The following is a 27,455-nucleotide window of genomic DNA, read 5'->3' as shown; positions in this document are numbered from 1 at the left end:
ATAATCTGATTAAGTAATCTAAGTTTGTATGTAATTTAAATTGTCCCAATAACTGCAAACTGTTTAATTTACCAAAAATATCCTAGATTTGCTCTGTAATTTGGAATCAGGAAGAAAGATTACTGATCTCCAGAAAGAACTGAATAAAGAAGTTGAAGAAAATGAAGCTTTGCATAAAGAAGTTAATTTGCTCTCAGAGTTGAAATCTTTACCCTCAGAAGTAGAAATGCTAAGGAAAGAGGTAAATATGTTTTTAAGCAAATAACTCTTACTTTGAAATAAAAACCCTTGCAATATTGCCTTAAATATTTTGCCATAGTTTGTTTTAAAGTAACAGTGAAGAGACTGTAAACATTTGACCCTGCTTGTTAGGAACATTTTCAAAGAATATGTAACAGTATACTTAGTAATGAGATCCATGTAGGGGCCATTTCTATAGTCCTCAGATGTAGTGCTTTTCAACAGAGATTGATGGCCCACCCTTAGTCTTTATCTTTTTTGGTGCTGTTGCTGTGGTCATATCACTATGTTGAATAAAGGAGAGTAAGGAGGTAAAGAGGGTGGCATTGATGAAGTTTTAGAGGTTGACGTAAATATTGCAGCCTAGTGAGCAATTCCGGAAACCTTCTGCCAGCCTTTCCTTTTTCTGCCTTTCTGAAAGAAATAAAAAGGACAAGAATTTGAGTACTTACTACATGGTGAGCATCATGCTAAACAACTTTAGCAACGTTATTTAGTCATCCTAAAAACTCTTTAAAGTACATGCTGTTTTTTAGCCCAACACATAGTTATGGATCTAAAAGCTGAGTTACACAGACCTGCCTCCTACCCTGAGCCTGTGGTTACAAGAGCTCTACTGTCTCGCTCCCTCTCCTTTGTCTCAACTTTGGCTCTCCTCTCTTTTTCCCACTTCCTTCTCCTTTATCTTTCACAATGATTAAACTATTTATAAGCTGGATATTGTTGGTTTAAATTAATTACTTAAATAATAGTTTCAATTTAAGTTATTTAAAATTTAAATTATTCATGGATTAAGTTTTTGGAAATCTGAGCTGCATTCAAAGCCTTTAGAAAGAAAATAATAAGTCAAATTCTAAGAAAAACCATAAGATGCCTGAAACACCATAAAGTTAGAAAACACTTTAGAATGATAGATAAGGAAATAAAGACATCCTAATTAAGTGTTTCTTCTCCACTCAATCCTTACTAGAACCCAAACAAAACTTTGATGGTAAAGTTAAGCAGGATAATATATTGTTATAAAGATGTGACAATAAAAATATTACCTTTCCTCAGTCAAATCTGTGCTTAATTTCAATGTCTTTTTTCTTTTTTGCAGATAAAGCTTTTCTTTTCCTGATAACTGCTGTAGTGGATCTTATATTGCTAACATAGCTAAATTTTATTTCTTTTCCGTAGATAAATGACAAATCTGAAGAGCTCTGTAAAATAACATCAGAAAAAGACAAATTGTTTTCTGAAGTAGTTCATAAAGAGAGTAGAATTCAAGATTTACTTGAAGAAGTTGGGAAAACTAAAAGTGACCTAGCAGCTAGCCAGTTGAATTATAAAAGAACTGATCAAGAATTCCAAGATTTTAAAAATCAACATGTTGAAACTGAGCAAAAGTATAAGATGGTCCTTGAGGAGAATGCAAGAATGAGTCAGAACATAGGAAATCTCTCTAAAGAAGCTCAAACACTTGGTTTAAGCTTGGATGCTTTGAACATGGAGGTTGGTACAACACACCCTCTATGGAAATGGTCTTTAGTTTTCTGGGGTTTGGCTTCTATATAGATGCCACAGAATGCTCTGCTTCTCACAGTAACTTTTTCTTATTTTAAAGCTTTCTTACAAAACCCAGGAACTTCAGCAGAAAACAGCTGAGAGTCAAGAAAGGTTAAATGAAGTGAAAGAGCTGAAGCAACAATTAGAAAGTAGAGATTCTAGGCTGCAAACTGTCGAAAGGGAGAAAGCACTGATTACTGAGAAACTTCAACAAACCTTAGCAGAAGTAAGAACCTTAACCCAAGAAAAAGATGGCCTGAAACAGCTCCAAGAGAGCCTGCAGATTGAGAGGGACCAGCTCAGAAGTGACATTCAGGACACCGTGACCATGGTGAGGCTTTGACAGAGTAAACTGAAAACTCAGAGCCTCTTCAAGACGTTCAGGAGCCATCAGTTATTATTTATGATCAAGCAGTAACTATAAAGTTATTTTCATTGTTTCACATTATTCTAATTGAAATTGTGTTCCCTTTCTCTGACAAAGAACATAGATACCCAAGAACAATTACGAAATGCTCTTGAGTCTTTAAAACAACACCAAGAAACAGTTAACACACTGAAAATGAAAATTTCTGAGGAAACTTCCAGGAATTTGCGTATAGAGGAAAACATAGGAGAAAATTCGGATGAATTTCAGGAAAAGGTAAAGGGTATTTCTGTTCGAGTTTTCATATACTATATGTGAGCTTTCTCCTTAACTTCAGACACTTAAGTACATAATGGTGACCTCAATCTTATTGATTATTCACAGTGAATAACTAACAACAGTTTACAAGATTAGCCCTAGTGTCTTTGAAATAACTTCAGATATAACTGCTTACAATCAGTTGGAAAAGGAAAAGGCAAAAATGTTAGTTCAAACTTTGAGCTGATATTTTCCGAGGCCTGGTGTATTTTAAACATCTTTAAAAGCCCCTCTGAATTCTAAGAATGTAAGAAAGATTGAGTGCTTATTATTACTTATGGGTAAAATATTTGTTTTATATCAGATTTTGTGTACTAGTTGAGAGTTCACTATCGATGTGTGTGTCGTGTTCATGTCTGTTTCTAGAGCTGTGCTGTGCTTAAATCTCAGCTTATTCTAGGCAGCATGGTTCGTTTTGTCCTGAAACCTGGGGAGAAGAGCTGCTTTGTTATTTAATTATATACAAGAAAGGCTAGGATGCTAATGATGATTTTTTAAAAGGGAGGTATATTAGTCTGCCATCACAAAATATCATAGACTAAGTAGCTTAAACAACAGAAATTTACTTTTTCCCAGTTGTAGAAGCTAGAGGTCCAAGGTTAAGGAGCTAGAAAATTCAGTTTCTTGTGAGCCCTCTTCCTATCATGCAGATGGCACCTCTCCTCACATGGCCCTTCTGTGTGTGAGCCGAGAGAGCTCTGGTTCTCTTCTGCTTCTGGAGTGGACACCAGTTCTATGGGGTTAGGGCCCCAGCCATATGATCTCATTTAACCCTAATTACTCTCCTTAAAGGCCCTCTCTCCAAATACAGTCATTTTGGGGCTTAGAGCTTCAACATGTGGATTTTGGGAGGACATAATTCAGTCCATAACGGGATTGCCTGTAATTTTATATAACTGATTTATTTACAATGCATTTCTACTTTTCAAAAATGCCTTTTATATGTCAGAATTTTTTATACTATTTTTCATTGTTATTATACTTAATACTATTTAATCCAGAATAATTACTACTGGGAATTTAAAACGTTCACCAATAGGAGAATGGTGAAATAATCTTTCATACATCCATAGCTTGGAGTAGTAGTCATTCATATATATATATATATATATGTATAAATTTATTTTTGTTTGTTTTGTATCTTTAATTGTGGTAAAATATACATAGCATAAAATTTACCATCTTTATCATTTTTAAGCAAACAGTTCAGTAGTGTTAGGTACGTTCACGTTGTTGTGCCACCAATCTCCAGAATTCTTTTTATCTTGTGAAGCTGAAACTCTATACCCACTAAACAATTCCTCATTCCCTCCCTCCTCTAGCCCCTAGCAACCACTTTTCCACTTTCTATCTCTCTTAATTTGGCTACTCTAGGTACCTCACATAAGCGGAATCATGCAGTATGTTGTCTTTTTTTGACTGGCTTATTTCATTTAGCATAGTGTCCTCAAGGTTCCTCTATGTTGCAGCATACATCAGAAATTCCTTCCTTTTTAGGGCTGAATAATATTCCATTGTATGTATATACTACATTTTGTTTAACCATTCACCCATTAATGGGCACTGAAGATTGCTTTCACCTTTTTGCTGTTGGGAATAATGCTGCTATGAACATGGTGTACAAATATCTCTCTGAGACCCTGCTTTCAATTCTTTTGGATGTCAGATTTACTGGATCATGTTTTTTATCTTTTGAGGAACTGTCATACTGTTTTCCATCATGGCTGTACCATTTTACATTCCCACCAGCAGTGCATAAGGGTTCCAATTTCTCCAAGTTCTCACCAACACGTATTATTTTCTCCTTTTTTCACAGTAGCTATCCTAATAAGTGTGAGATGATATCTCATTGTGGTTTTTATTTGCATTTCCCTAATGACTAGTAATGTTGAGCATCTTTTCATGTGCTTGTAGGCTATTTGTATATCTTTACAGAAATGTCTGTTCAAGTCTTTACTCATTTTTAAATTGGATTGTTTGGTTTTTGTTGTTGAATTTTAGACATTCTTTATATAGTCTGGATATTAACCCTTTATCAATTGTGTGACTTGCATATATTTTCTCCCATTCCTAGGTTGCCTTTTCACTCTGTTGATTGTGTCCTTTGGTGCACAGAAATTTGTAGTTTTTATGTAGTCCAGTTTATCTCTTTTTGCTTTTGTTGTCTGTGCTTTTGGTGTCATATCCAAGAAATCATTGGCAAGATCCACTTTATGAAGTTTTTCTCCCATGTTTTCTTCTAAGCATCTTACAGTTTTAGTTCTTATGGTTAGGTCTTTGATCTACTTTGAGTTAACTTTTTTATATGATGTAAAGTAAGGGCCCAACTTCTTTCTTCTGCATGAGATATCCAGTTTTCCCAACACCATTTGTTGAAGATACCATCCTTTATGATTGAATGGTCTTGACATCCTTGTTAAAGATCATTTGACCATATGCAAAGGTTTATTTCTGGGCTCTGTTTTCTATTTCATTGGTCTATATATCTGTCTTTATGCCAGTACTGAGCTGTTTTGATTACTATAACTTTGTAGTAAGTTTTGAAATCAGGGTGTGTGAGACCCTCAGCTCTGTTCTTTTTTCAAGATTGTTTTGCCTGTTTGGAGTCCCTTGAGATTCCATATGAATTTCAGGGTGGATTTTTCTATTTCTGCAAAACACTATTAGGATTTTATAGGGATTGCATTAAATTTGTAGATCGCTTTGGGTAGCATTGACTTCTTAACAATATTAAGTCTTCCAATCTGTGAACATGAGACGTCTTTCCATTTATTTGTGTCTTTAATGTATTTCAGATACATTTTGTAGTTTTCATTGTACAAGCCTTTGCCATCTTGGTTAAGTTTATTCCTTAATATTTTATTCTTTTTGATGCTTTTGTAAATGGATTGTTTTCTCTATTTCCTTTTTTAATTGTTTATTGTTAATGTATAGAAATGTAATAGAGTTTTGTATAGTCATGGAATTTCTTTAAAGTAGACATTATCTACAATTGGAAAATTTCCAGGATACATTATTAAATAAAAACAGATACATACTAAAGAACAATTCAGTAAGATCCAACTTATGTAAAGAAACCTCTATATACCTTTATATACTATTACTCTATATAATGAGCTTCTTTTTTCCCATTTACTCTGGGGTACAATATTCCTGCCTTGGAAAAGGAGCTTTCTCTTCCTCTCTCCCTATGCTTCAGTCATTCTTTCCTAGAAAGCATTTTCACTTGCTCTATATCTTGTATTCTCAGTTTATCTATATTTTGGGTCAACTATGGGCCAAAGGCACTTGACCTTGATTTAAAATTTATAACTTCCACTTTTATAAGGGGAAAGGTTTTTCAATAGTTTTTTGAAAATAAATGCACAGTCAGTAGCCGCTTTTAAACAAATGCAAAATGCAGTCACAGGGCCCCATGAGAAGGAGCAGTAGAGGCGGAGTGAGGGAAAAGGAGAGTTACACTCACTGGACCAGCCAGTCTGTGGTATTAAGTTCATGCTGGAATCATCTGTGTTGATAAAAGGGTCTAACTGGAAATTCTCCTGGGCCATTCTGTTCATCAGGGTTTCTGAAATCTGGGATGCAATGCTGAGGTGAGCTTGGTCTTGTGAAATCGTGTTCATGCTGGAATCACCCATGAGGATAATGCAGTGGGTCTAGGGATTTCCAGATAAACCTGTTTATCAGAGCACCAGAGGGCAGCCTATGATAGCCTAGTAGGTCTATCATGAAGCCTCTAGGAGTGCCCGTTTTCAATCCTGCTTGATGTGTCTCTCTCTGGAAATGAGTTTCTCTAGTGTGTCTCAACAGAAATTTTAAACTTTGTGATTAGTAGGCTTATTCTCATATAAAGGACACAATTTTTTTCCTTATTTAATAATTAGACCTATTAGATTTGCTCATAACCATGGTAGCTGGAATACTTTCTAGGCTGAGTTCAGTTTTGCACTTTGTCTCAATCTGCTTTGTTTTGTGTACATTTCCATATTTAGGAGTAAAGATGCAAGATTCTGAATTATAGTAGCTGACTGACTAATCCCAAAGACTCTGTGTTCCTGCCTTAATTTCTCCTGTAGTTGTAGTTAGCTCTCTGCTCATCCTTGTAGAAGCTCATGCAGATTGCCAAAAAGAAGGGGCTAACCAAATGAAATATGGTTTGTCTGTATCCACTCTAGAGAATTGAGAAACTACTAAAAATTATAATTTGGAGATTATGTAACAGCATGGGAAAATGCATATCATCTAATCTAAGTGGGAAAGAAAAACTAAAAAGGATCTTATATGTAAAGTAGTCATAATTGCAATGTTAAAAAAATTCTTTTAATAGAAGAAACTCTGGAAGGAAATATTCCCAAATTCTAATAGTGGTTGTGTGAAGTTGGTGTCATTGGATGATTTTTTTTCTTTTTCTTTTTTTTCTAATTAAATATAGATTATTATAAAAACTTTTTAAACATCTGTGACCAATATTCAGCTGAGTGTTTTTACTGGGCTAGTATAGGATTATATGGTGATACCCTAATTTCATACTGGTAACATCAATCTTTGTCTCCTTTTACCAAGGAGTCCATGTATCAGGTTACCTTTGGTTAAGACTTATTTATGGATAAATGGATTTATATAACATGCTTTTCTTAAGCAGTATATGAAAAATATGAAAAGGTGAATTATGCTACTATAATATGAAATATGTTTCTAACAAAACTCTTTTGCCCTCTTATCTATAATAAAACTCTGAAAATAAAGATTTGTTAGTAGTAGGGCATAAGTTATGGTTTCCAGCTTTTGAAGGAAAGAAATAAAGAGGGAGAGTTTAAGCTGGCTTACTCCTTCATAAAGCCAGGTTAACCCATCGTACATGAAGATAGTTGTGAATTATCTATAGCTGTCCACATAGCTCTTACCAGTGAACAGGCACAAGAGCACGAGCTCTGGAACCAGACCACTTGGATTCAAAGTCTGATAACTTCTCTGAGTGACCTTGGGCAAGTGACCTACCCTCTCTGGGATTCAGTTTCCTTGCCTGTCAAACGGAGATAGTAATAGTGCCTACCTTGTAAGGTTATGGGGAAGATTAAATGTGTCACTGTGTGAAAATAGTGCCTGGTACATAATAAGTAATAGAAGTTTGGCTATTTTTATTATTAAAACTGTTACTAAGAAATTCTTCTCTAATGTATTAATATTTTAGATGGTTGGCATAGATAAAAAGCAGAGTTTGGAAGCCAAAAAAACCCAAGTGCTGATTGCAGATGTTGATAATGAGCTAACTGAACAACAGAGAAAGATATTTTCTTTAATACAGGAGAAAACAGCACTGCGACAAATGTTAGAGAGGGTTACTGCAGAAAAGGAGCAACTGAAGACTGACCTGAGGGACAGTATTGGAATGGTGAGATTCAGCAATGTGTTTTTGTCTTTGTATGTTTTAGATTTTTACAACTTTATTGAGGTATAATTTACATGCAATAAATGTATCTGATGTGAGTGTCCAGTGTGATGACTTTTGACAAATGTCTCTACTTGTGTTCTCTCCACCCCAGCAAGTTCCCTCCCACCTCCACCCAGGCAATCCTGATCTCATCCTCTGCCCCACATAGTCACTGTCCTGATGTTTTCCACCTCAGCTCACTGTCTCTTCTAGAACTTCACACAAATAGAATCACACTGCATGTGCTCTTTTGTCTCACTTCTTTCTACACTCCTTTTTACTGCTTGGTAGTCTTCCAGTGTATGAATAGGCCACAATTTGTTTAGCCTTTCTCCTGTATTGATGGAAATTTGAGTTATCTCTACTATTTGGGTATTTTGAATAAAGCTGCTATAAACATTCTCATACAAATGTTTTTATGAACATATATTTTTTATTTCTCTAGAGTATGGATCTAAGTGAAATAGCTGGGTCATAGGGAGATGTATGTTTAGCTTGGTAAGAATTTACTAGGCTGATTTCCAAAGTATAGTTGCACCGTTTTACATTCTCATCAGCACATTAAGAGAATTCTGATGGCTCCACATCCCCACCAACACTTCATATTATTGGTGTTTTTAATTTTAGCCATTTCTATTGGGTGTAACCTTGTTTTGATTTGCCTTTCCCTAATGACTAAAGATGTTGAGCATCTTTTTATGTGCTTATTGTGTATCTTTCTATAAACTGTTCTCTCAGTGATGTGTTGTATAGATTTCAATGTACAGATCTTGGACATATTTTGTTAATTGGTTCCTAAGTGTTTCTATTTTATTTATGCTGTTGTAATTTTTCTTAAATTTCATGTTTAATTGTTAATGTTTGCCAATATTTTCAAACCTACTTTAGTTTTTGTTTCTATATGTGGGGGCAATCTAATGTGTAATAGATTGAAATTAATATTTTCAGAAGTTTGCTATGGATCACAGTAGACCCTGACCTTTTGTGTAATTTTCCATGTTTCTTAGGATTGTCTGTTTGGTCAAAGAGCTGAATGTAAATAAGAGTACAGACAAAAGTTGTATTTTCTTCTCGGTATCTGTCTTGTAATGTTTTTTGGTCTTGATACTTGAGAATGTCACTCTTTAAGCATAATAACTAAGATTAGTCCAATTCATGCTAGCAAAGGACGGCTGCTGTTTTGAGCTTGCTCAAAATCAAAGCCATCCCAGCATATGAAAAGCCTATAACCTGCAGTCTCATCGTCTATCGATGAAAGCTTAGAAACAGTCTCTTTTGGCTTCAGGGTAGAAAACAAGCAAACCTCTTATGATGGAATACTAAATCCAGTTCTAATTCTCGTGGTAGGAATGTAAGTTGAGCAATAAAGAAACAGCATAAGAAAGCAGATTCTTGGCATTTACATGATCAAAATAGACTCACTTTCTTTTTAAGTTAGTCTTTTCCAATATAGTTTGCCATGATTTCTCCATTTTCAGGCTGAGGTAAATGCTGATTTTTACCTGATTTCCTAAATGTAAGCTAGTGTCATTTAATCTCAACTTTTTAAAAATTCTAGACCATTGAAAACCAGGAAGAATTAAGAATTCTTAGAGGTGAACTTAAAAAGCAACAAGAGATAGTTGCACAAGAAAAGAACTGTACCATAAAGAAAGAGAAAGAGCTTTCTAGGACCTGTGAGAAACTGGCAGAAGTTGAAGAAAAGCTAAAGGAAAAGGTGAATTTTTAAAGTTATCTTCCTGGCCATATTTCCTGACTAAACTTTTTTTTTTTTGGTGATAAATTTTGGTTCTAATAGACCTAAATTCCAGAAATAGAATGTACCTCCCAAATGAACAGCTCTCAATGCTAATATTTTGGACAGTTTGAACTCACACTAGGATCTTAGCTAACCTCTTTTGTGTGTATTATATTATCCTAGAGTCTTTCAATGAGAGGGGGCCTTGGTTCATCTAAACTACTCATGATGTATTCATTCATTCATCAAATATTTATTGAGCATTACCGTGGGCCAGGCACTGTTCTGGGCACTTGATATACATTAGTCAGTAAAACAAAGCTCCTGCCCTTATATAGAGCTATATTAGTCATTCTCTAAACTCTAAGATTTGTCACTATTACCATCTCTTAGATGTTTGCAAGTTCCTGAATTATTTCTTTTTTAGAAGTAAGGTGCTGTTGTAATATAATTGTGTAAGAGCTAAGACTGTTAGAACAATTGTACTGCTCTAGTAATTCTAAAATGGACCCACTGATATCTTTCTGTTTATCCTAAGAACAGTGCTACATGCATTATAAATAGCGTAGTGTTTCCATTGTGCTTCTGTGGAATGTTTTTTTCCTAATATATGTTCTCTTAATTCTCATCCCTTTCACTATAACCTAATTGAATTTACTAAAACCTCCTATTTCATACTCCTCCCAAAGAGGTGATATCAATAGGCTTATGTAAAAGTTAATGCCTCAGTGTTTGTGTGGGCCATCCCCTAAAGACCTTATTGGAACTAAAAATAAATTATCCAAAAAGGTTTTAAGAGATGAGGAATTACAGTTTATTTGCCAGGTACATCTATATATTTAGTCAGTCTCTTTTCTTTTTAAATTTTTCGCATTTTTACTTTGCCTCCTTGATTAACCAAGTGACACTATGTTAGTTTCTTAGGACTTCTGTGTCAAATTATCATAAACTTGCTGGCATAAAAACAATGGAAATTTATTCTGTCACATTTCTAGATTCTCGAATTCCAAAATCATGGTGTCGGAGGACCATGCTTCTTCTGAAGGCTCTAGAGAAGAGTCCTTCCTTGCCTTGTGCTATCCGTGGCTCCCGCTGTCCTCGATAGTCCTTGTTCTGTAGCTGCATCACTTCAATCTCTGTCTCCATCTTCACAGGATCTTCTCTGTGTCTCTGTGCGTCCTTTCCCGTCTCTTATGAGGACATTCTCATTGGATTTAGGGCCCAACCCTAGTCCAGTAGGGTATCTTCTCAATCCTTAACTAATTACATCTGCAAAAACCCTCTTTCCAAATCGGATCACATTGAGGTTCTGGGTAGACTTGAATTTTGGGTGGGACCCTCTTCAGCCCAGTACAGACACTATGCCTAGAAGCTGCTTTACTTTCAGTGCTGCTTGTCTGTTTCCACTAGGGTAGTGTGCAGGGCTGTGATAATGATTCTCTCAGTTTGGCAAAGTACATTTTACATAAGAATTTTAAGATAATATGGCAAAATGGTAATAATAAAAACTTTATTTCTTAAGAGCCAACAACTCCAAGAAAAACAGCAACAACTTCTTAGTGTACAAGAAGAGATGAGTAAGATGCAGGAAAAGATGAATGACGTGGAGAATATAAAGAATGAATTAAGGAACCGAGAATTAACGTTGGAACGTATGAAAATGGAGAGGCTAGAGTTGGCTCAGAAACTCCGTGAAAATTATGAGGACATAAAATCCATAACCAAAGAAAGAAATGATCTACAGAAATTACAAGAGTCCTTTGAAGTAGAGAGAGAGAAACTTAAAGAATACATAAGAAGAATTGAAGTTAAGGTCAGTTAGACCCTTTTCTTCATCTGTTGTGTTTCCTTAAAACTGAGCCAATTGGGAAGGGGGGCAGTGTTGAGATGATGTTGTTAAAATATTCTTTAAACTTCACATGCTAATAAAGGGTCTGGAAACAAAAGAAGAACTCAAAATTGCTCACATGCATCTGAAAGAACACCAAGAAACTATTGATAAACTCAGAGAAGTTGTTTCAGAGAAGACAGATGAAATATTAAATATGCAAATACATTTAGAAAACACAAATACTGCCTTAAAAGCACAGGTATTTTTTTAAAGTTGTTATCTGAGTAGCTGAGAGTTTGAATCAGGTCTTTTGTGTAAAGAAACAAGATATGAGTTAGCCTAAAATTGGAGACAAGTAAAGATTTGCCTATTAATTTAGAAACTATTATTTAGCTTTTTATCAAATCTATCTATATCATAATTTATTGTATGCTTATCTCAAGATCCAAGAACTTCAGGAGAAAGAACATCAACTTCTTAAGGCAAAAAATGATCTCAAGGAAAATATGCATCAAACAGAGCAATTGAAGAAGCAATTAGAGGCCCAGAATTCAACTCTGGAAACTATAGAAACAGAGAAGTTCAAATTGACTCAGAAACATCTTGAGAACCTTGAAGAAATAAAACTTGTTGCTAAGGAAAGAGATGGCCTCAGAAGAGTGGAGGAAACCCTCAGAACGGAGCGAGAGCAGCTCAGGGAAAGCCTGCGAGAGACGGAAGCTACAGTAAGCGATACTCCTTCCCTCCCTCGTGAGGAAGCGTGGGCTTTGCTGACAGCAGTGAGCCCTGCTTTCACATGATGGTGCTGCTGGTGTGAGTGAACTGATAGAAACTTTTAGGCACGTAACTTGGTATTGTTCTTGAAAATTGTAAATTCTGTAAGCAATATTTTCTTCATAGACTTTATCCTACATGTATACTTAATCAATTGTTAAGATAAAGAAATATATATATATATACATACACATATATACACCACAGTGTTGTTCATTGTAGCAATTTGTAATAAAAAATGGGATACAATCTGAATGTCCATCAGAAGGAAACTGGGTAAACAAGAGCAATATGTCAGAATACTATGCAACACCTAATAAAAAAATGGAATAGATTTGACCGTCCTAATATGGAAAGCCCAGAATGACTCTTAGGAGGAAAAGCAAGCTGTAGAATAGTGCACATATAACATGTTTGCCTCTGGAAAGTGGAAGCAGGCTGTGGGAGGTGGGGACAGGGAGGAAAAGCTTATCACTTTCTAACAACAAAAATACAGAGTAAGAAGTAATAGTTTTATTATTTTTACTAAGAAAATATGTTATTTTCATTAAAAAAATACTAACATTTTAACATTAAGATATGTCACTGTTCTCAAAATTTCTCTAATGATGAAGAATCTGGAAAAACAAGAGGAACTAAGAATTGCTCACATGCATCTGAAGGAGCACCAGGAAATTATTGATAAACTCAGAGGGATTGTTTCTGAGAAGACAGATGAAATATCAAATATGCAGATGGATTTAGAAAATTCAAACACTAAATTACAAGAAAAGGTATGGGGGGAGGGGAGGGTTATTTGATTGGCTGTCTGACTTATTTGTGCCTATAATCCTCTGGGGATATGAAATAGTTTAGCCACATTGGAAGACACGTTGGCAGTGTTTACTGACACTGAACATGTACATGCCTGTGGCCCAGCGATTATAGGTATGTACCTGAGAGAAAAGAACGCATACTTCCACATAAAGATATGTACAAGAATGTTCATAGCAGCTCTAATCATAATAGTGAAAAACTGAAAACAACTCAGATGCCTTTCACTGGGAGAATGGATTTACACCTTGTGGTTTATAAGTTCAAAAATAGGCAAAGTCACCTAAGATGACCAAGGTCATGATAGTGGTTGGCTGTAGTAAGGGGGCACACAGGAACTTTTTGGGGTGCTAGAAATGTTCTATATTTTAATCTGGGTTGTTATTACATAGATGTAAACATATGTCAAGAATAATTGAGCTATACACTTAAGATTAGTGCACTTATGTGTATATGTACATGAGTGCATCTATATACATGTGTATATATGCACAAGTATATATATGTATATATATGTACACTTGTGTGTATATGTACATATGTACACACTTGTGTGTATATATATATACACTTACGTATATAATCTCAAAAGAAAATAACTTCTGTGTGGAATTATGCAGAATATTAATGAGTGACATTAGAAGCCTATTGTCTTAATCAATTTAGAAACTATTCTTTATACTTGTCTTAAAAACCATCTGTATCCTGACATGTTATTTTATGATTATCTTGATAAGATCCAAGAACTTAAGGCAAATGAACATCAGCTTTTTAAGTTAAAAGAAGATGTCAGTGAGACACAGAAAAAAATGTCCGAGATAGAGCGATTGAAGAAACAATTCAAGGCCCAAAGTTTAACTCTGGATAAAATAGAAACGGAAAACTTAAACTTGGCTCAGAAACTTCATGAAAATCTTGAAGAAATGAAATCTGTAATGAAAGAAAGAGATAATCTAAGAAAAGTGGAAGAGGCACTCAAACTGGAGAGAGACCAACTGAAGGCAAACCTACAAGAAACCATAGCTAGAGTGAGTTATACTCTTTCTTCCTGTCCAGCACACATATTTTTAATACAAGAAGCTTCCTTCTCTTTTAAATAAATGATACTGTTGGTGAAAAAGTAAATGTTAGAGCCTTTTAGGGAGACAGTTTGACAATATCTTATTAAAAATTTATCAGCATATACGTTTGTTACAGCAATTCCATTCCTAGGAATTTATCCAACCAATACATTCACACATTTGGGCAGAAATACAACAGCATTCACTGCAGCATTGTTTGTGGTAAACAAAAGCTAAAAGCAATCCAAGTGTCCGCCATAAGGCACTGGCTAAGTGGGGTTTGTCTGTATAAGGGAACACTAAGCATAAGAATGGGACACTTTTTCTGTGACGTTGATCTAGAAGGGTGTCCAAGGGGTCTGAAAGGAGAAGAGCAAGCAGCCAGTTCAACAAGGAGCAGGACTAGGATGGGCGAGGTGAGGGACAGGGTCTGTACTCTCTATCCTTCCATACTGTTCTGATTTGGGGGTGGTGTGTTGGTGGTTTTTAACTGTGAGAATGCATTTTTTTACTTTAACTAGTTCATCATTAAGAAAAGATAATGTGCCTTTATATTATCATATTTCTCAATTTCTTCTAATAATAAAGGATCTGGAAACACAACAAGAACTGAAAATTGCTCGTATGCATTTGAAAGAACACCAGGAAACTATTGATAAATTCAGAGAGAGAGTTTCAGAAAAGACAACCCAGATTTCAAATATTCAAAAGGATTTAAATAAGGCAAAAGATGAATTACAGGAAAAGGTATTGTTGTTTTATTCTTTTGGGAGTAGTTGTGTCCAAAATTATTTGTAGACTCAGCAAGGAGATAGAAATAGATATATAGACATAGATATGTGCTTGTATGTAACAAATAGACTATTTTCCGTCCTTGAAGGAGTTCTGTTTGCATTCTAACTTGTTTTATAATTATCTCAAGATCCGAGAACTTCAGAAAAAAGAGCTTCAACTTCTTAAAGTGAAAGAAGATGTCAGTAAAACTCATTAAAAAATGAATGAAACGGAAGGATTGAAGAAGCAGTTTGAGGCCCAAAATTTATCTATGCAAAATGTGGAAATGGATAACTTACACTTGACTAAGAAACTTTATGAAAGCCTTGAAGAAATAAGAATTGTAGCTGAGGAGAGAGATGAGCTAAGGAGCATAAAAGTCTCTCAAAAATGGAAAGAGACCAATTCAGAGAAACCTTAAGAGAAATGATAGCTAGAGCGAGTTCAGAATCTACCCCTATCTAGTAACTATTTATAAGAAACAAGCTTTTTTGAAAAGGGTAGCAATGTTTTTACTTTTTTTTTCCGGGAAATTTCTACAAACGGAGGATAATGGGAAAACTATTACTATAACTTTTCACACAAACAGGCAAGTACAGTTTTAAAAGAAGCTAAAATCTATTTCAGAAAATACCATTTTAATTCTTTATTTTTAAGAAAAAATTTGTTAAATAAGCAGACTATTTTCTTTAATGAAATTTTAAAAGAGTTTTTAAACCAAGAAATAGCATTATTCTCAATGGAGAAATAGTTGAAGGATTCGATTTACAAAAGATTAAATAGCCCATCTCTCTATCTCTACCTGATAGGGTTAGACGTGGGCTCTTGTTAGTGACATTAGAAGGGAAGAAGGCAAGATGAATACAAAAAAAGAAATTGAACTGAATCCTCTAAAAAGTAATGTAAACTTCAGATCAATAAGAAAGTTTATGAAATCTATAAAAATCTTTTTCATTCTCATATTTCAATAGTGAAGAAAGAATAAAGTGGAAAACAGTATCATTTGCAATCTCAATAGAAACATCAGACACTTGGGAATCATATTTATGTGGACCCTAACTAAATTTATAAAGAGATTTAATTCATTCAACCAATAATCATTGAACAATTAGTCTTCTGGGTACTGCAGTAAATAAGATAAACAAATGGGAGAAAATGTTTTGTTTTGTACTTGTAGTCAGAAATACAAAATGTAGGCAGGGTATGAATTTTCTGGTCCAAGGTGCTGGGAAGAATATATGAATGGAGCTTGGAGCACCATGGACAGTACAGACAGTGGTGCTAGCATGTTTAGTTGACAATAATTATTCTCATGCAGAGATCTGGAAGAGTAGGAACCAGAGATAAATCTAAAACCTAATTTGCAGCTATGAAGGTTACAGGAACAGATTCTGTCTCCAAAAAATATGTGGTTCTCCCACTTTTTTCCCCAATGAGTTGAGGTTACTCACTAAAAGACTTCATGATACTATTATTCATTTTCTGACCATTTTTTACATTTTTTTGTGTTACAAGTATAATATTTGATTCCATTATTGAAATAATGTACAATGTGTAATTGAAAAAGTAAATGATTAGACATTATATATGAATGGAGTTATAGCTGAAGCCTTGTTTATTTCTTTCCATCCAAGCAGGACCAACAGAACATCAAAGAGGTATTAAAATATGAAAAAATGTTGCTATGTGATGGAAAACAGCACCTTACAGAAAGCCTGAGAGAAAAGTGCTTTAGGATAAAAGTAAGTGCCCCTGTTCAAATTACAAATAAATATTGGGGCCCTTCCAAAGGCCTGTGGAGTCACAGGCACCTCTATGGAATGAATAGATAATGCTCAGTATTCTTCTAAACTTCATAATCTAGTACAGATATGTGTGTGCATACATGCATACATACACAAACAAAACAGTGGGGTTTGGGGCCGGCCCTGGGGCCAAGTGGTTAAGTTTGTGCTCCCGCTTCGGCAGCCCAGGGTTTCCCCAGTTCAGATCCTGGGCACAGACATGGCACCGCTTGTCAGGCCACGCTGAGGCAGCATCCCACATAGCAAAACCAGAGGCACTCACAACTAGAATATACAATTATGTACTGGGGAGGCTTTGGGGAGAAGAAGAAAAAAGATTGGCAACAGATGTTAGCTCAGGTGCCAATCTTTGAAAAAAAACAGTAGGGTTTATGACTTTGAGGCTTCACTGGAAAGGTGGTATTTCAGCAGATACCTGAAAGGAGTCAATGGTTGAGACATACAGGTATCTGGTGGAGAGCAGAACAGGCAGGGAGAACAGCAAGGACAGAGCTCCTGAAGCAGAAGCTGCCTAGTGGGCTCCAGCAACATCAACAAGGGGGAAAGCTAATGAGAAACGAGGTCAGAGTTAACAGGAGGAAGCAGGCTGTGGGGCTTTTAAAAGACTTTGGGTTTTACTCTGAACGAGATGTGGATCCACTGGAGAGTTTTGACCACAAGAGAGACATGGTCTGACTTACATTTTAAAGGGATAGCTCTGATTGTTGTGTTGAAAATTAAGTGATAGCAGGAAGACTATTTGAAAGACTAATTTCAGTAATCATGCGAAGATGGTGATGGCTTGGCCCAGAGAGGTAGTAGTGGAAGCAGTGAGAAGTGTGTGGATTCTGAACATGTAGTGAGGGTAAAGCCAACAGGATTTACTGTCACCCCTATTAGAACACAAGATCCCTAAAGACTTCTGTGTGTTTATGGCTGCATCACTTAGCACAGTCCTGACAGAAGTCAGCCTTCAATATGTATTTATTAAAAGTACAAATGAATGACTAGACAGTGCTGCTCCAACCATAAGGTGATTCCTCCTAAGACCAAAGGCAAGAATCCCCTCTCCAACATCCCAGATTAATGAACATCTATCTAGGTTTTCCTTAAATTATTAAAAGGAGAGCTCATTATTGTCAGAAGCCCCTTACTCTATTGTTTAGCACCCTGAACTAAATATGTTAATACCCGATTGAATGTAAAGTGTTCTTCCACCTGTGCCCTGACCAGCTTGTCACCTGTCTGGTCTCTAGAAAGTTGAGCTGCTGGGCCTAGGCCTAATGGGTGTCTGCCATACATAAGGCACTAGACTGGGTGCTTTACCTCATGAGACAGAGTTTATTGTTCCATTTATAAACAAAGAAATTGAGGCCCAGGAGGAAGTTCAGTCATTGCCCAAGGTCACACAGCTGGTAAATTGGTAAAATTAGGATTTGAAACCAAGTCTAAGTTTAAAACTTGGGTATAGAAGCATTTCTACAAATATAATTTTATTTCCTTTAATTTATAGTGTCTATATGTATTTTATAGGTTATATATAATCTAACATTTTACTTAATTCCCTAGAAAACTTTGTGGAAATTATTGTAGTCTTCATTTTGTAGTTGGGAGAATGGCTCAAGGATTTCCCCAGTCAGGAAGTGACAGGGCTAGAACCTGAACTCTAACTCTGATAAAAGGTGAGAAATCTCAGATTCTAGGCAGATAATAGAACGTAGGTCATGTGATTTGTTGTCACTCGTTTTGATGCTGGCTCAGTGAGCTGAGGAGTCGAAAGAAACATTTCTTGGACTCTCAAGGTCTGGCAGTAGTGCTCTTTTATTCAGGAAGTAGCATGGAGTAGCATGGGGACAGGACCTATGGGCAGTGAAGAGCTGCAAACATGGGTTGAGGGTAGGGCTAAATTTATAAGGCATAAGTATGTGAGTTGCTTCTTTACAAGACAAAGGAAAAATTAGGTAAAAAAAGTATCAGTGCAGGTGGAGTCTGGTTATCAGGTGGTCTTATAACTTTGGGTAAGAATCAGATTGAATGAGGTCAGGATGTCCCATGCTTCTGTGAGGATGATATAGATTGGTATGTAGGCCAGGAAGCCTTGGGCTTTTCTCCCTGAGGCATCCTTGATCCTCATCAGTTTTATCTGCTCACTCACACCACCTATTGTCAACAGAAGCTAGCATTCAGCCTTGAGCTACAATACATACTAGATTGAATTCATGCAAATTTCTCTTCCAACTTTGTAAATGTTCATTCAAATCATGGATGTTTGGAAGACTAAAAGAAAATGTATCAAAATGATAACAATGGTTGTTTCTGGTTTTCTTTGTTATAGCTGTTTTATAGAGGATTAGAATTGGCCACCCCAAGATATATCTCTTTGGCATGAAGATTATTTTGGGCTGGTTACTTTCAAAAACTGCAGACATGAGAGAAACTCTGAAAAGTAGAAGTTACCCTTTGTAAGAGACATTTCCATTTGTAAGGGAAATCTCCATCTGTAAAGATGTCTCCCTCTCTGTACCAGGAAGAAGGGGGATGACCTTACCTCTAGAAACTCTTATCAATGCGGAAGGCAAGGACTTAAATCTGCATAATAACCTTACTCTTGTTTACTGTACTTGTCTGGTAACCTCCCATACTGACTCCCCCTACCCACAACATCCTCCTTTGTCTTTAGCTGAAGATGATATTTAAGGTGAGAGCTTCCGCCATTTTGGTGAGTTGCTCAGTTTTCCTGGGTCTCTCCCATGTATACATGTTATAAAGCTTTGTTTAATTTTCTCCTGTTATTCTGTCTCATGTGAATTTAATTCGCTGTCCAGCCAGAAGGACCTAGAGCGTGTAGAGGAAATATCTTCCTCCCCTACAGTTTAAACTTCTTAAATTTCCACAATGATTATAATTATTTCTATAATCCAAAATCGACAATAACATTTTCTTTTTGTTTTTTATACACAAAAGTCTCAATTTATTTCTGCCCTATAGAAAGTGTTAAAGCATAAATTTTGTTACAATTCCAGAGCTAGGACTACTTATTGTTAAAGTAGAATGAATTATTAAATTGAATGAATTCTCACTGCCTTTAGGAGCTTCTGAAGAGATACACAGAGATGGATAGTCATTATGAGTGCTTAAATGGACTCTGCCTTGACTTGGAGAGGGAAATTGAAACCCAAAGAGAGCTTTCAATTAGAGTAAAAGCAAACCTCTCACTTCCACATCCACAAACCAGACAGATTCAGAAACTTCTCACTGTCAACCAGAGATGTTCCATGGAGTTCCACAGAGTCATGAAGAAACTCAAGGTACCACCTGTTTTAGTAATATCTTTGTAAATATTGCCATTAATTTCAGTTACAAACCAGTATATTTAAGTCCTGCTTTGGGAGTTGGTGTATTTGCTAATTAGTACATTTGCTACTGAATTAAAGATGGCATGGGTCTGAGAATAGCATGTGCAGGATCCTCAGTGCATCTAGGACCTGCTCATTCAACAAAACCTGAGCTCTGCCTTTGGCCTTAACAATGTGTCAGGGTGCTGGGGAGACAGAGATGAGCAACCGCTAAATCTCTCCTAGTCCAGTGGGTGAGGCAGACATTTGAACAGGTGAGAAGTGCAGTAGTGGACAATGTCCTGGAGAACAAGTTGAAGACAAGACTGGACTGGAAGCTGGGCTCAAGCAGTAAAGCTTAGAGTTCATTTTAGAGATGAGGAGGGGTCACTGGACAGTTATTTTAAGTGGTGGCAGTAATGTGATCGGGTTGCCATTGTAGAGACTTCACTACAGACAAAGAAGAAATGAGTCTGCAGGGGATGATAAGCCTGGTGGCAGAGAGAAGAGACAAGAGGCAGTTACAATTGTCCTGATGAGATGTGATGGGTGACAGTACTATGGGGGAAGGATTCATAGGGATGGAAAGGATGAAAGAAGTTAAAGAAATATTTGGCAGTTTACAATAGTAGGTCCATGTGCTTGACAGTGGAGGGAGGGGAGGGAAGTTCAGACTGAGCCCCAGGATTTGGGCTTAGCCGGGTTTGTGGATAGTGGTGCCATTAACTGATAGAAAGAAAAAACGAAAGGGAGAAGGCAGGTGAGGCAGGAGGAGAGATCTGGTGTTTAATTTGAGATGTTTTGAGATAGAAATACCTATAATGGAACATCCAGGAAGAGAAACCAAGTAGGCTTTTAGTTGTGAATCTGAGGTTTGTCAGGAGAAAAATCAGGACCACAGATAAAGATGTGGGATCCATCAGCATTTGGTGATAGATAGTACAACAGGTGTGAATGAGGCCACCCAGAAGCATAATAGAGTGAAGATAAAAGAGAACTCTGGAAAAGATCAGTTCTCAAGAGGCAGTAGCAGAAAAGAGAGCAACACATGAGTTTGAGGTTGGAAAAGTCAGAGAGATAAGAGAGAACTGAGCAAAAGTGCCATTGGTCAAGTCAGTGGAGGAGAGTGTGTCAAAGATGAAGTGGTCAAGAGTGGCAGATGCTTCAGACAGCCAGAACATGAATGAAGAGATCCCCTCAATTGTTGACAATAGAGCTTACTGGTGACCTTTGTCAGAGCAGTTTTAGTTGAGTGGTTAGGAAAGAGGCCAGATTGTAAATTGTTAAGGAATGGTGGAAGTTGAGGAAGTAGGAAGCGGTATCTTCCCTACCTAGGTAGATTGCCCCTCAGGCTCTAATAGTCTTCAAAAGCCTAACAATCAGATATCCAGAACTTATTCATGAGGTCCATAGAACCAGGGCATTCAAATTCTTGTCCCCTTTAAGCCACACTTGACAGGTAAGTCCTGAGGCAGGGCACACTCACGTTGGCCACCCAGCTGACATAGGCAGGAGAGGATGTTGAAATGAATCTCACTGGGAAAACTGCGTGATATAATTAACCAAAAGGAGGCAATAGAAAAAGGTGGGTTTATAGGGAAAGGCATCATGTTACATTGTAAACATATTGAATCTGAGGTAACTGTAGGACATCCCTGAGGTAGCTCCAGAAGGAAGTCAGAAATAAGAAACTAGAGGTCTGGAAGTCACTCTCCGAAGACGCTGAGAGTAGAAACGGGAATAGAGAGAGGTTCTTCCCTTCTTCCTCACTCCTCAGAGGATAGAGACAAACAAGACAAGCCGCCCCACCTCTTAGTCTTGAGAGTTTAGAACTTCCTCTAAACGTGATAAAAGTTTCATTTCCCAATTTGTTTCATGTTTTCCTGCAAGTATGTGTTAAGCTATGTTACAAAGATAAAGGAAGAACAACATGAATCCATCAGTAAACTTGAAATGGTTTTTATTGATGAAGTGGAAAAGCAAAATGAACTGCTAAGTAAAATGCAGCATCTTCAACAAGATGATGATGTACCATCCAGAGAATTAGGGGACCTCCAGTTGAGCCAGAAAATGGATCTACATATTGAGGTATGATTTATTTAAAATGGATTTAATTAGATTTTAAGTCTTTTTATCAAATAGAAAGGTACCTCTTCATGTGCTTAGAGTCATTTTCATTTATGAAATTAAAAACAGCTTGCAGAGGGGCCAGCCTGGTGGCGTAGCAAGTGGGTTCCTGTGCTCTGCTTTGGCAGCCTGGGGTTCGCTGATTCAGATCCTAGGCGTGGACCTGGCACTGCTCGTCAGGCCATGCTGTGGCAGTGTCCCACAGAGAAGAACCAGAAGGACCTAGAACTAGGATATACAACTATGTACTACTGGGGCTTTGGGGAGAAAAAAATAGGTTGCAGGATGACAGCTGGCCAGATGTAAAGAGTGCCAAGTCATAGACTAGCCTCCTTTCAGAACTACACAGATATAGAAAAGTAGACTTAATATCAGCAAGTAGGATTTCTTGGAAGGCCAGAATAAGTTTCCAAATGCCTTCTAAAACTTCCTAGATCTGTGACTGGGAGTCACAGACATTTGTATTGTAGCAACCCCACATGGAGTGTCCTGCTCTCACCCAGCAGTGTGAGGCCCCTGCAGTTCCCAGTATGCATGCAAGGCCTGCTGTATGCACAGAAAAGCTGCATCCAGAAGCACTTCAGACACTGTCACAGATTCATAGTTTCGAACAGGTTTTAAAAATGCCAAAAGGCAGAATTTGTAGATGTGCCTCTGTTACATAGCCTATACTGCCAAAATTTTATTATTTAAATTAGAATTATATTTCTAATATAATGAGGATAAATTAGAATTATGTTTACTTCAAAATATTAGAAGTGAAAGTTCAGTAAGGTTATTTTCCCCTTTTTATGATATTTGTCTGATATTTAGATAAAAACTTTCCTAAGATTCAGGAGATTCAATGCTTATTTTTCACACAGGAAATTCTCAAAGATTTTTCGGAATGTGACTTCCACAGCGTAAAGATGGAATTTCAACAAGTACTGAGTAATAGGAAAGAAATGACCCAGTTTTTGGAAGAGTGGTTGAATACTCATTTTGATATAGAAAAGCTTAAAAATGGCATCCAGAAAGAAAATGATAGGATTTGTGAAGTGAATATCTTTTATAATAAAAAGATAATTGTAAGTAGTACTTTTTTTGTGCTCATTCTTTTTTTTTGTTTGCTTTAATTTTTCTGCCTCATTCTTAAAAAGACTTAGAGCAACTTAATTTTAAGTATATTTTCTTTCATTTATTTGTATATGCTTCTTTATTTTTTTATTTGAAAAAGAGTGACTGTAAATGTGTTCTTCCTCTAACACATTTTGCTTCCTTAAGGTAATTAAATATATCAACTTGTAAAGAAGATAATAAAATGTTGCAGTATAACAATCCATTTCCACTGGTGAAACCTCAAATCTTGCCATTTTCCTCTGTCCTTTCTCGCTTCCGTAGGACCTGAGCTTTTTCCCCCAAGTATCCTCAAACAAGGTGAGATGCTAGCCTGTTTCAGGGCTGTGGGCAGCACCTGTGGTCAAGCCAAAGACAGCTCTAGTCCACTAATTAGTGAGGCCTTGTGCTTCTCACCTCGGTGCTGTTGCTATCATACGTGCTGATCCTTCAACTGTGAGGTTCAAACATGTGGTTTGTATCATTGTTCCCAAGGTGACCAGCCCTTGTGGACAGATTCATATGAACCAAGATTGCTTGAGATCAGTTTTATTAATTTGTTTTACTTTCCACTGATGAGAAAATTCATTCGGCTTTCTGAAGTAATCTCTACCTCATACACCTGGTAAAATTGTCATTAATCAGAAAGTTGCTTGTTATATAGGCAGTTGGAGCAAAGGGAGCTAGATTAATATTATAGCTCCTAAGATTGGTTTTATATTTCATTTGTTTGGGTAGTTCTTTCCTGACACTTTAATTTCATCTGGAAACTATACTTAAATCACATTGAAATGTAGATAACATTTTTAAAAAAGGTTTTCCTGTGGATAGTGAATCCCATTTGTCGAATACCCCAAGCTAGCAAAACAGTAAATGAGCTTTTAAAATAAAAAAAAATGGTCCACAATCAATGAAGAAAAGCATAAAACCAGTGTTTGGGATAAGATAATTTCCATATAATTCAGTGTTTTTCTCATAATATTGAGGGCTCACTTGTGGTTAGAAAGTAGAGATTTCTGCTCTGTGGATCAGCATGGATATGTGGCTTCTTCCACCATCTGAGCATAGCAATTGATAACTTGGTGTGGTGTGGGGTCAGTAGTCCAGAACCAAGGAGAGTCCAGGGTGCCAGCAAGAACACAACTAATTTAGGATCCGCATCTCACAGAACTACCATAAAGCCACAAAGAAAGATACAGGTAAGGCCAAGAAGGCATTCATGATGAGAGCAAAAAGTACATCCCATAAGAATAGGAAGTAAAAAGATGATAGAAGCAATTTCAGAGTGAGTCAGCCTTTGATGTAACGAGGGTATGGATTGGCTGTTACTCCCTGCACGGAAATAGAAGATTTTCAGATTACGAAAAGTCAGTAAATTTTTTTCCTTATAAACACTGAGGTTTGAAATGAAAGAGGAAAATAGATTGTTATTAAGTTTACTGGGTATGCTCTGCTATTAGATGTCAGTTAATGTTTATATATGACATTATATATGTCATAACATACATAATGATTTTAACCTGACCAGTTCTTCAGATTCCTCTTCATATGTCAGTGCTGATCTAATAGAATGAGATTATCATCTTGCAAATCAATATGAATCCTCTCTAGTCCTTATTCTTCTTTTATTCTCATAATCAATATCCAGCGTCTTCTGAAATGTCAGGAACTGGTGCAAGCCACAAAGAATGTTCACATTCTTTTAAAGTACTATTCTAGAATGTTCTGAATAATGAATTTCAACATATGCCTTGTCCTAGAACTCTAGTATTTTCCATAGTGGTTTTTTTAATACGTAATTCATTTTAGAAGCTATAGTGTTGTCTTTACTACTCAATAGGCTATAATAAATGAATCAACAGAGTTTGAGGAAAGAAATGTGACCATCACCAAAGAATGGGAACATGACCTGAAATCAGTGAAAGAGAAAAATGAAAAACTGTTGAAAAACTATCAAACTTTGAAGATCTCTCGAACATCTGGTGCCCTTGTTAATCCTACTACACAAGGCGATAAGAATCTTCATGTCACATCAAGAGCTACACAACTAACCACAGAGGTATGAGATTTCTTATAAGATGTTTTTCAATTTGCAGCTTCATTGTAGAGTTAAAGATGTATCATATGTAACATTTCAGAGCAAAATCACAGTATTGAAGGTATTAGGGAACATGCATGATGGACTTGTTTTTTAAATATAGTTCTATTGGGGCGCTCACTCAACTAATTATAAAGCTACATGTTACATAAGATCTTACCTTTGAATTATAAAATAGAAGTAACTCATGCCTTAATTTGATTAATAGGTATGTATACCACTTAAGGTGTTATTACCATACATTATAAGTTTTCTAAATCATGTGACTTTCTATTAAATTATAATCTATGTCTATAGTACCAAACTAGTTTAGAGAGAAAGAGCAATTTAGCTTTTCTCTAATTATCATCAGTGTCTTTAATATTGGTTAATGTGATCAAAACAAAAATGGAAGAGGCTAAAAGTATAATAAATTTCTTATACAGATTAACCTGTGCCCAAGAATCAGTACATTATTTGAATAATCCAATAACTGTATTAACTGCCCTTACTTGGGAATCTGTACAGCAAACACGCTGTTTTATTTTGTTAGCACACACGTCTTAGTGGGGAACCCGAGTGAATTACAACTTAGCATTTTTACCAAAATAAATATTTATAATAAAACATCAACTGCCAGTTTAATAATTATTACTAGTGGAAACTAGAAGATCACTAATATAGAGTTTATTGATTTGCTGATCACTACAGACCTCAGTCAGCTGTAGAGGTAAAAATAGTGGAAATATGAAACCCATCTTCCAAAGCAATAAGATAAACAAGCACAAGGAAATCCCATTTTCAATGACCCCAGGAAATACCCCATCAGATAATAAATCGTATGTTATTAGTTTGATAATTAGGCCAAATCAGAGTAGCACAGAGCAGGTCAGTGATGTGGAGGTAGAGCAGTGGGGCAGGCAGAGAGTTGGGCAGTCCACCCAAACAAGTAGGAGAATTCAGTGCATGACAGTAGGAGCAGTCAACTCAGGGGGGAAAGATAGTCTGCTTAATGTTTGAATCAGAACAACCAACTAGCCATCTTAGAAGAATAAGTCTGGACTCCTACCTCATTCATTAAACAAAAGTAAATTCCAGGTGGACCAAAAAGAAACGTTTTCCAGGAAAACCTGCATGTGTGTATATGTGAACAGTCTTATATTATGAACAAATTAAGATATTTTTGTACTTATAAAAAACTGGAAATAACCTAAATGTTCATTAGTAGGTGACAGGTTAACTAGTTTATAGTACCTCCATGAAATAGGATATATTTACCCATGAAAACAAAAATGCGAGAGATCTATGTGTTGATAATGAAAAGATCTGGAAAATATATTATCAAGTGAAAATAAAATTTTTAATTTTTTAAAAAGCAGGAGGCCAGCCCCATGGCATAGTGGTTAAGTTTGCATGCTCTACTTCGGCGGCCCAGTTCATGGTTCAGATCCCAGGCACGGACCTACACCACTCATTGGCAGCCATGATGTGGCAGCAATCCACATATAAAATGGAGGAAGATTGACATAGATATTAGCTCAGGGCTAATCTTCCTCAAGCAAAAAAAGAGGAAGTTAGCTCAGGGCTCATCTTCCTCAGCAATAAAAACCCACAAAAAACCAGAAGTATATATTTATTGTTGTTATGTGCTGTAGAGTCAGCTCTGATTCCTGGCAACTCTATGAATGAGTGATGTCCAATATCCTGTCCTCAAGAGCCCTACTCAGCTCCTGTAGACTCACGCCTATGGCTTCCTTTCTGGAATTACGCCATCTCGTATTTCGTCTTCCTCTTTTCCTGCTGCCTTTTACTTTTCATCATGTCCCCAAGGTAGGATAGTCTCAGTTTTACAATTTTTGCCTCCAGAGATAGGTCAGGCTTAATTTGCTCTTGGACCCACTTGTTCATTTTTCTGGCAGTCCAGGGTATCGGTAGAGCTCTCCTCCAACACCATATCTCAAATGAGTCCATTTTTTCCTGTCAGCCTTCTTCACTGTCCAGCTTTCGCACCCACACATAGTAATTGGGAATGCGAGGGTGTCGATAATCTTGGCCTTGGTCTCTAATGATACTCCCTTACTGTTGATGATCTTTCCTGATTCTTCCATCGCTGCCCTTCTGAGTCACAGTCTTCTCTTGATT

At 36.5% G+C, this 27,455-nt stretch overlaps 1 protein-coding gene across 1 annotated transcript in view; it reads left to right on the top strand.

Annotated features, from left to right (window-relative positions):
- The window catches only part of LOC139044108 (centromere-associated protein E-like), a 79,526-nt gene that overhangs the window by 37,671 nt on the left and 14,400 nt on the right, over window positions 1–27,455 (top strand). Inside the window, exons 20-36 of the mRNA XM_070503668.1 lie at window positions 87–241; window positions 1,420–1,734; window positions 1,847–2,119; window positions 2,273–2,431; window positions 7,665–7,865; window positions 9,463–9,621; window positions 11,165–11,455; window positions 11,574–11,732; window positions 11,917–12,198; window positions 12,862–13,020; window positions 13,798–14,088; window positions 14,710–14,868; window positions 16,533–16,637; window positions 19,769–19,987; window positions 21,905–22,102; window positions 23,005–23,208; window positions 25,077–25,295. Coding sequence (XP_070359769.1) covers window positions 87–241; window positions 1,420–1,734; window positions 1,847–2,119; window positions 2,273–2,431; window positions 7,665–7,865; window positions 9,463–9,621; window positions 11,165–11,455; window positions 11,574–11,732; window positions 11,917–12,198; window positions 12,862–13,020; window positions 13,798–14,088; window positions 14,710–14,868; window positions 16,533–16,637; window positions 19,769–19,987; window positions 21,905–22,102; window positions 23,005–23,208; window positions 25,077–25,295 — 3,548 coding nt within the window. The remainder of the gene's footprint in view (window positions 1–86; window positions 242–1,419; window positions 1,735–1,846; window positions 2,120–2,272; window positions 2,432–7,664; window positions 7,866–9,462; window positions 9,622–11,164; window positions 11,456–11,573; window positions 11,733–11,916; window positions 12,199–12,861; window positions 13,021–13,797; window positions 14,089–14,709; window positions 14,869–16,532; window positions 16,638–19,768; window positions 19,988–21,904; window positions 22,103–23,004; window positions 23,209–25,076; window positions 25,296–27,455) is intronic.

The sequence above is a fragment of the Equus asinus genome, unplaced genomic scaffold (genome assembly GCF_041296235.1).
Source record: "Equus asinus isolate D_3611 breed Donkey unplaced genomic scaffold, EquAss-T2T_v2 contig_591, whole genome shotgun sequence".
Taxonomy (NCBI): Eukaryota; Metazoa; Chordata; class Mammalia; order Perissodactyla; family Equidae; genus Equus; species Equus asinus.
This window is presented reverse-complemented; position numbering and strand designations above follow the sequence as displayed.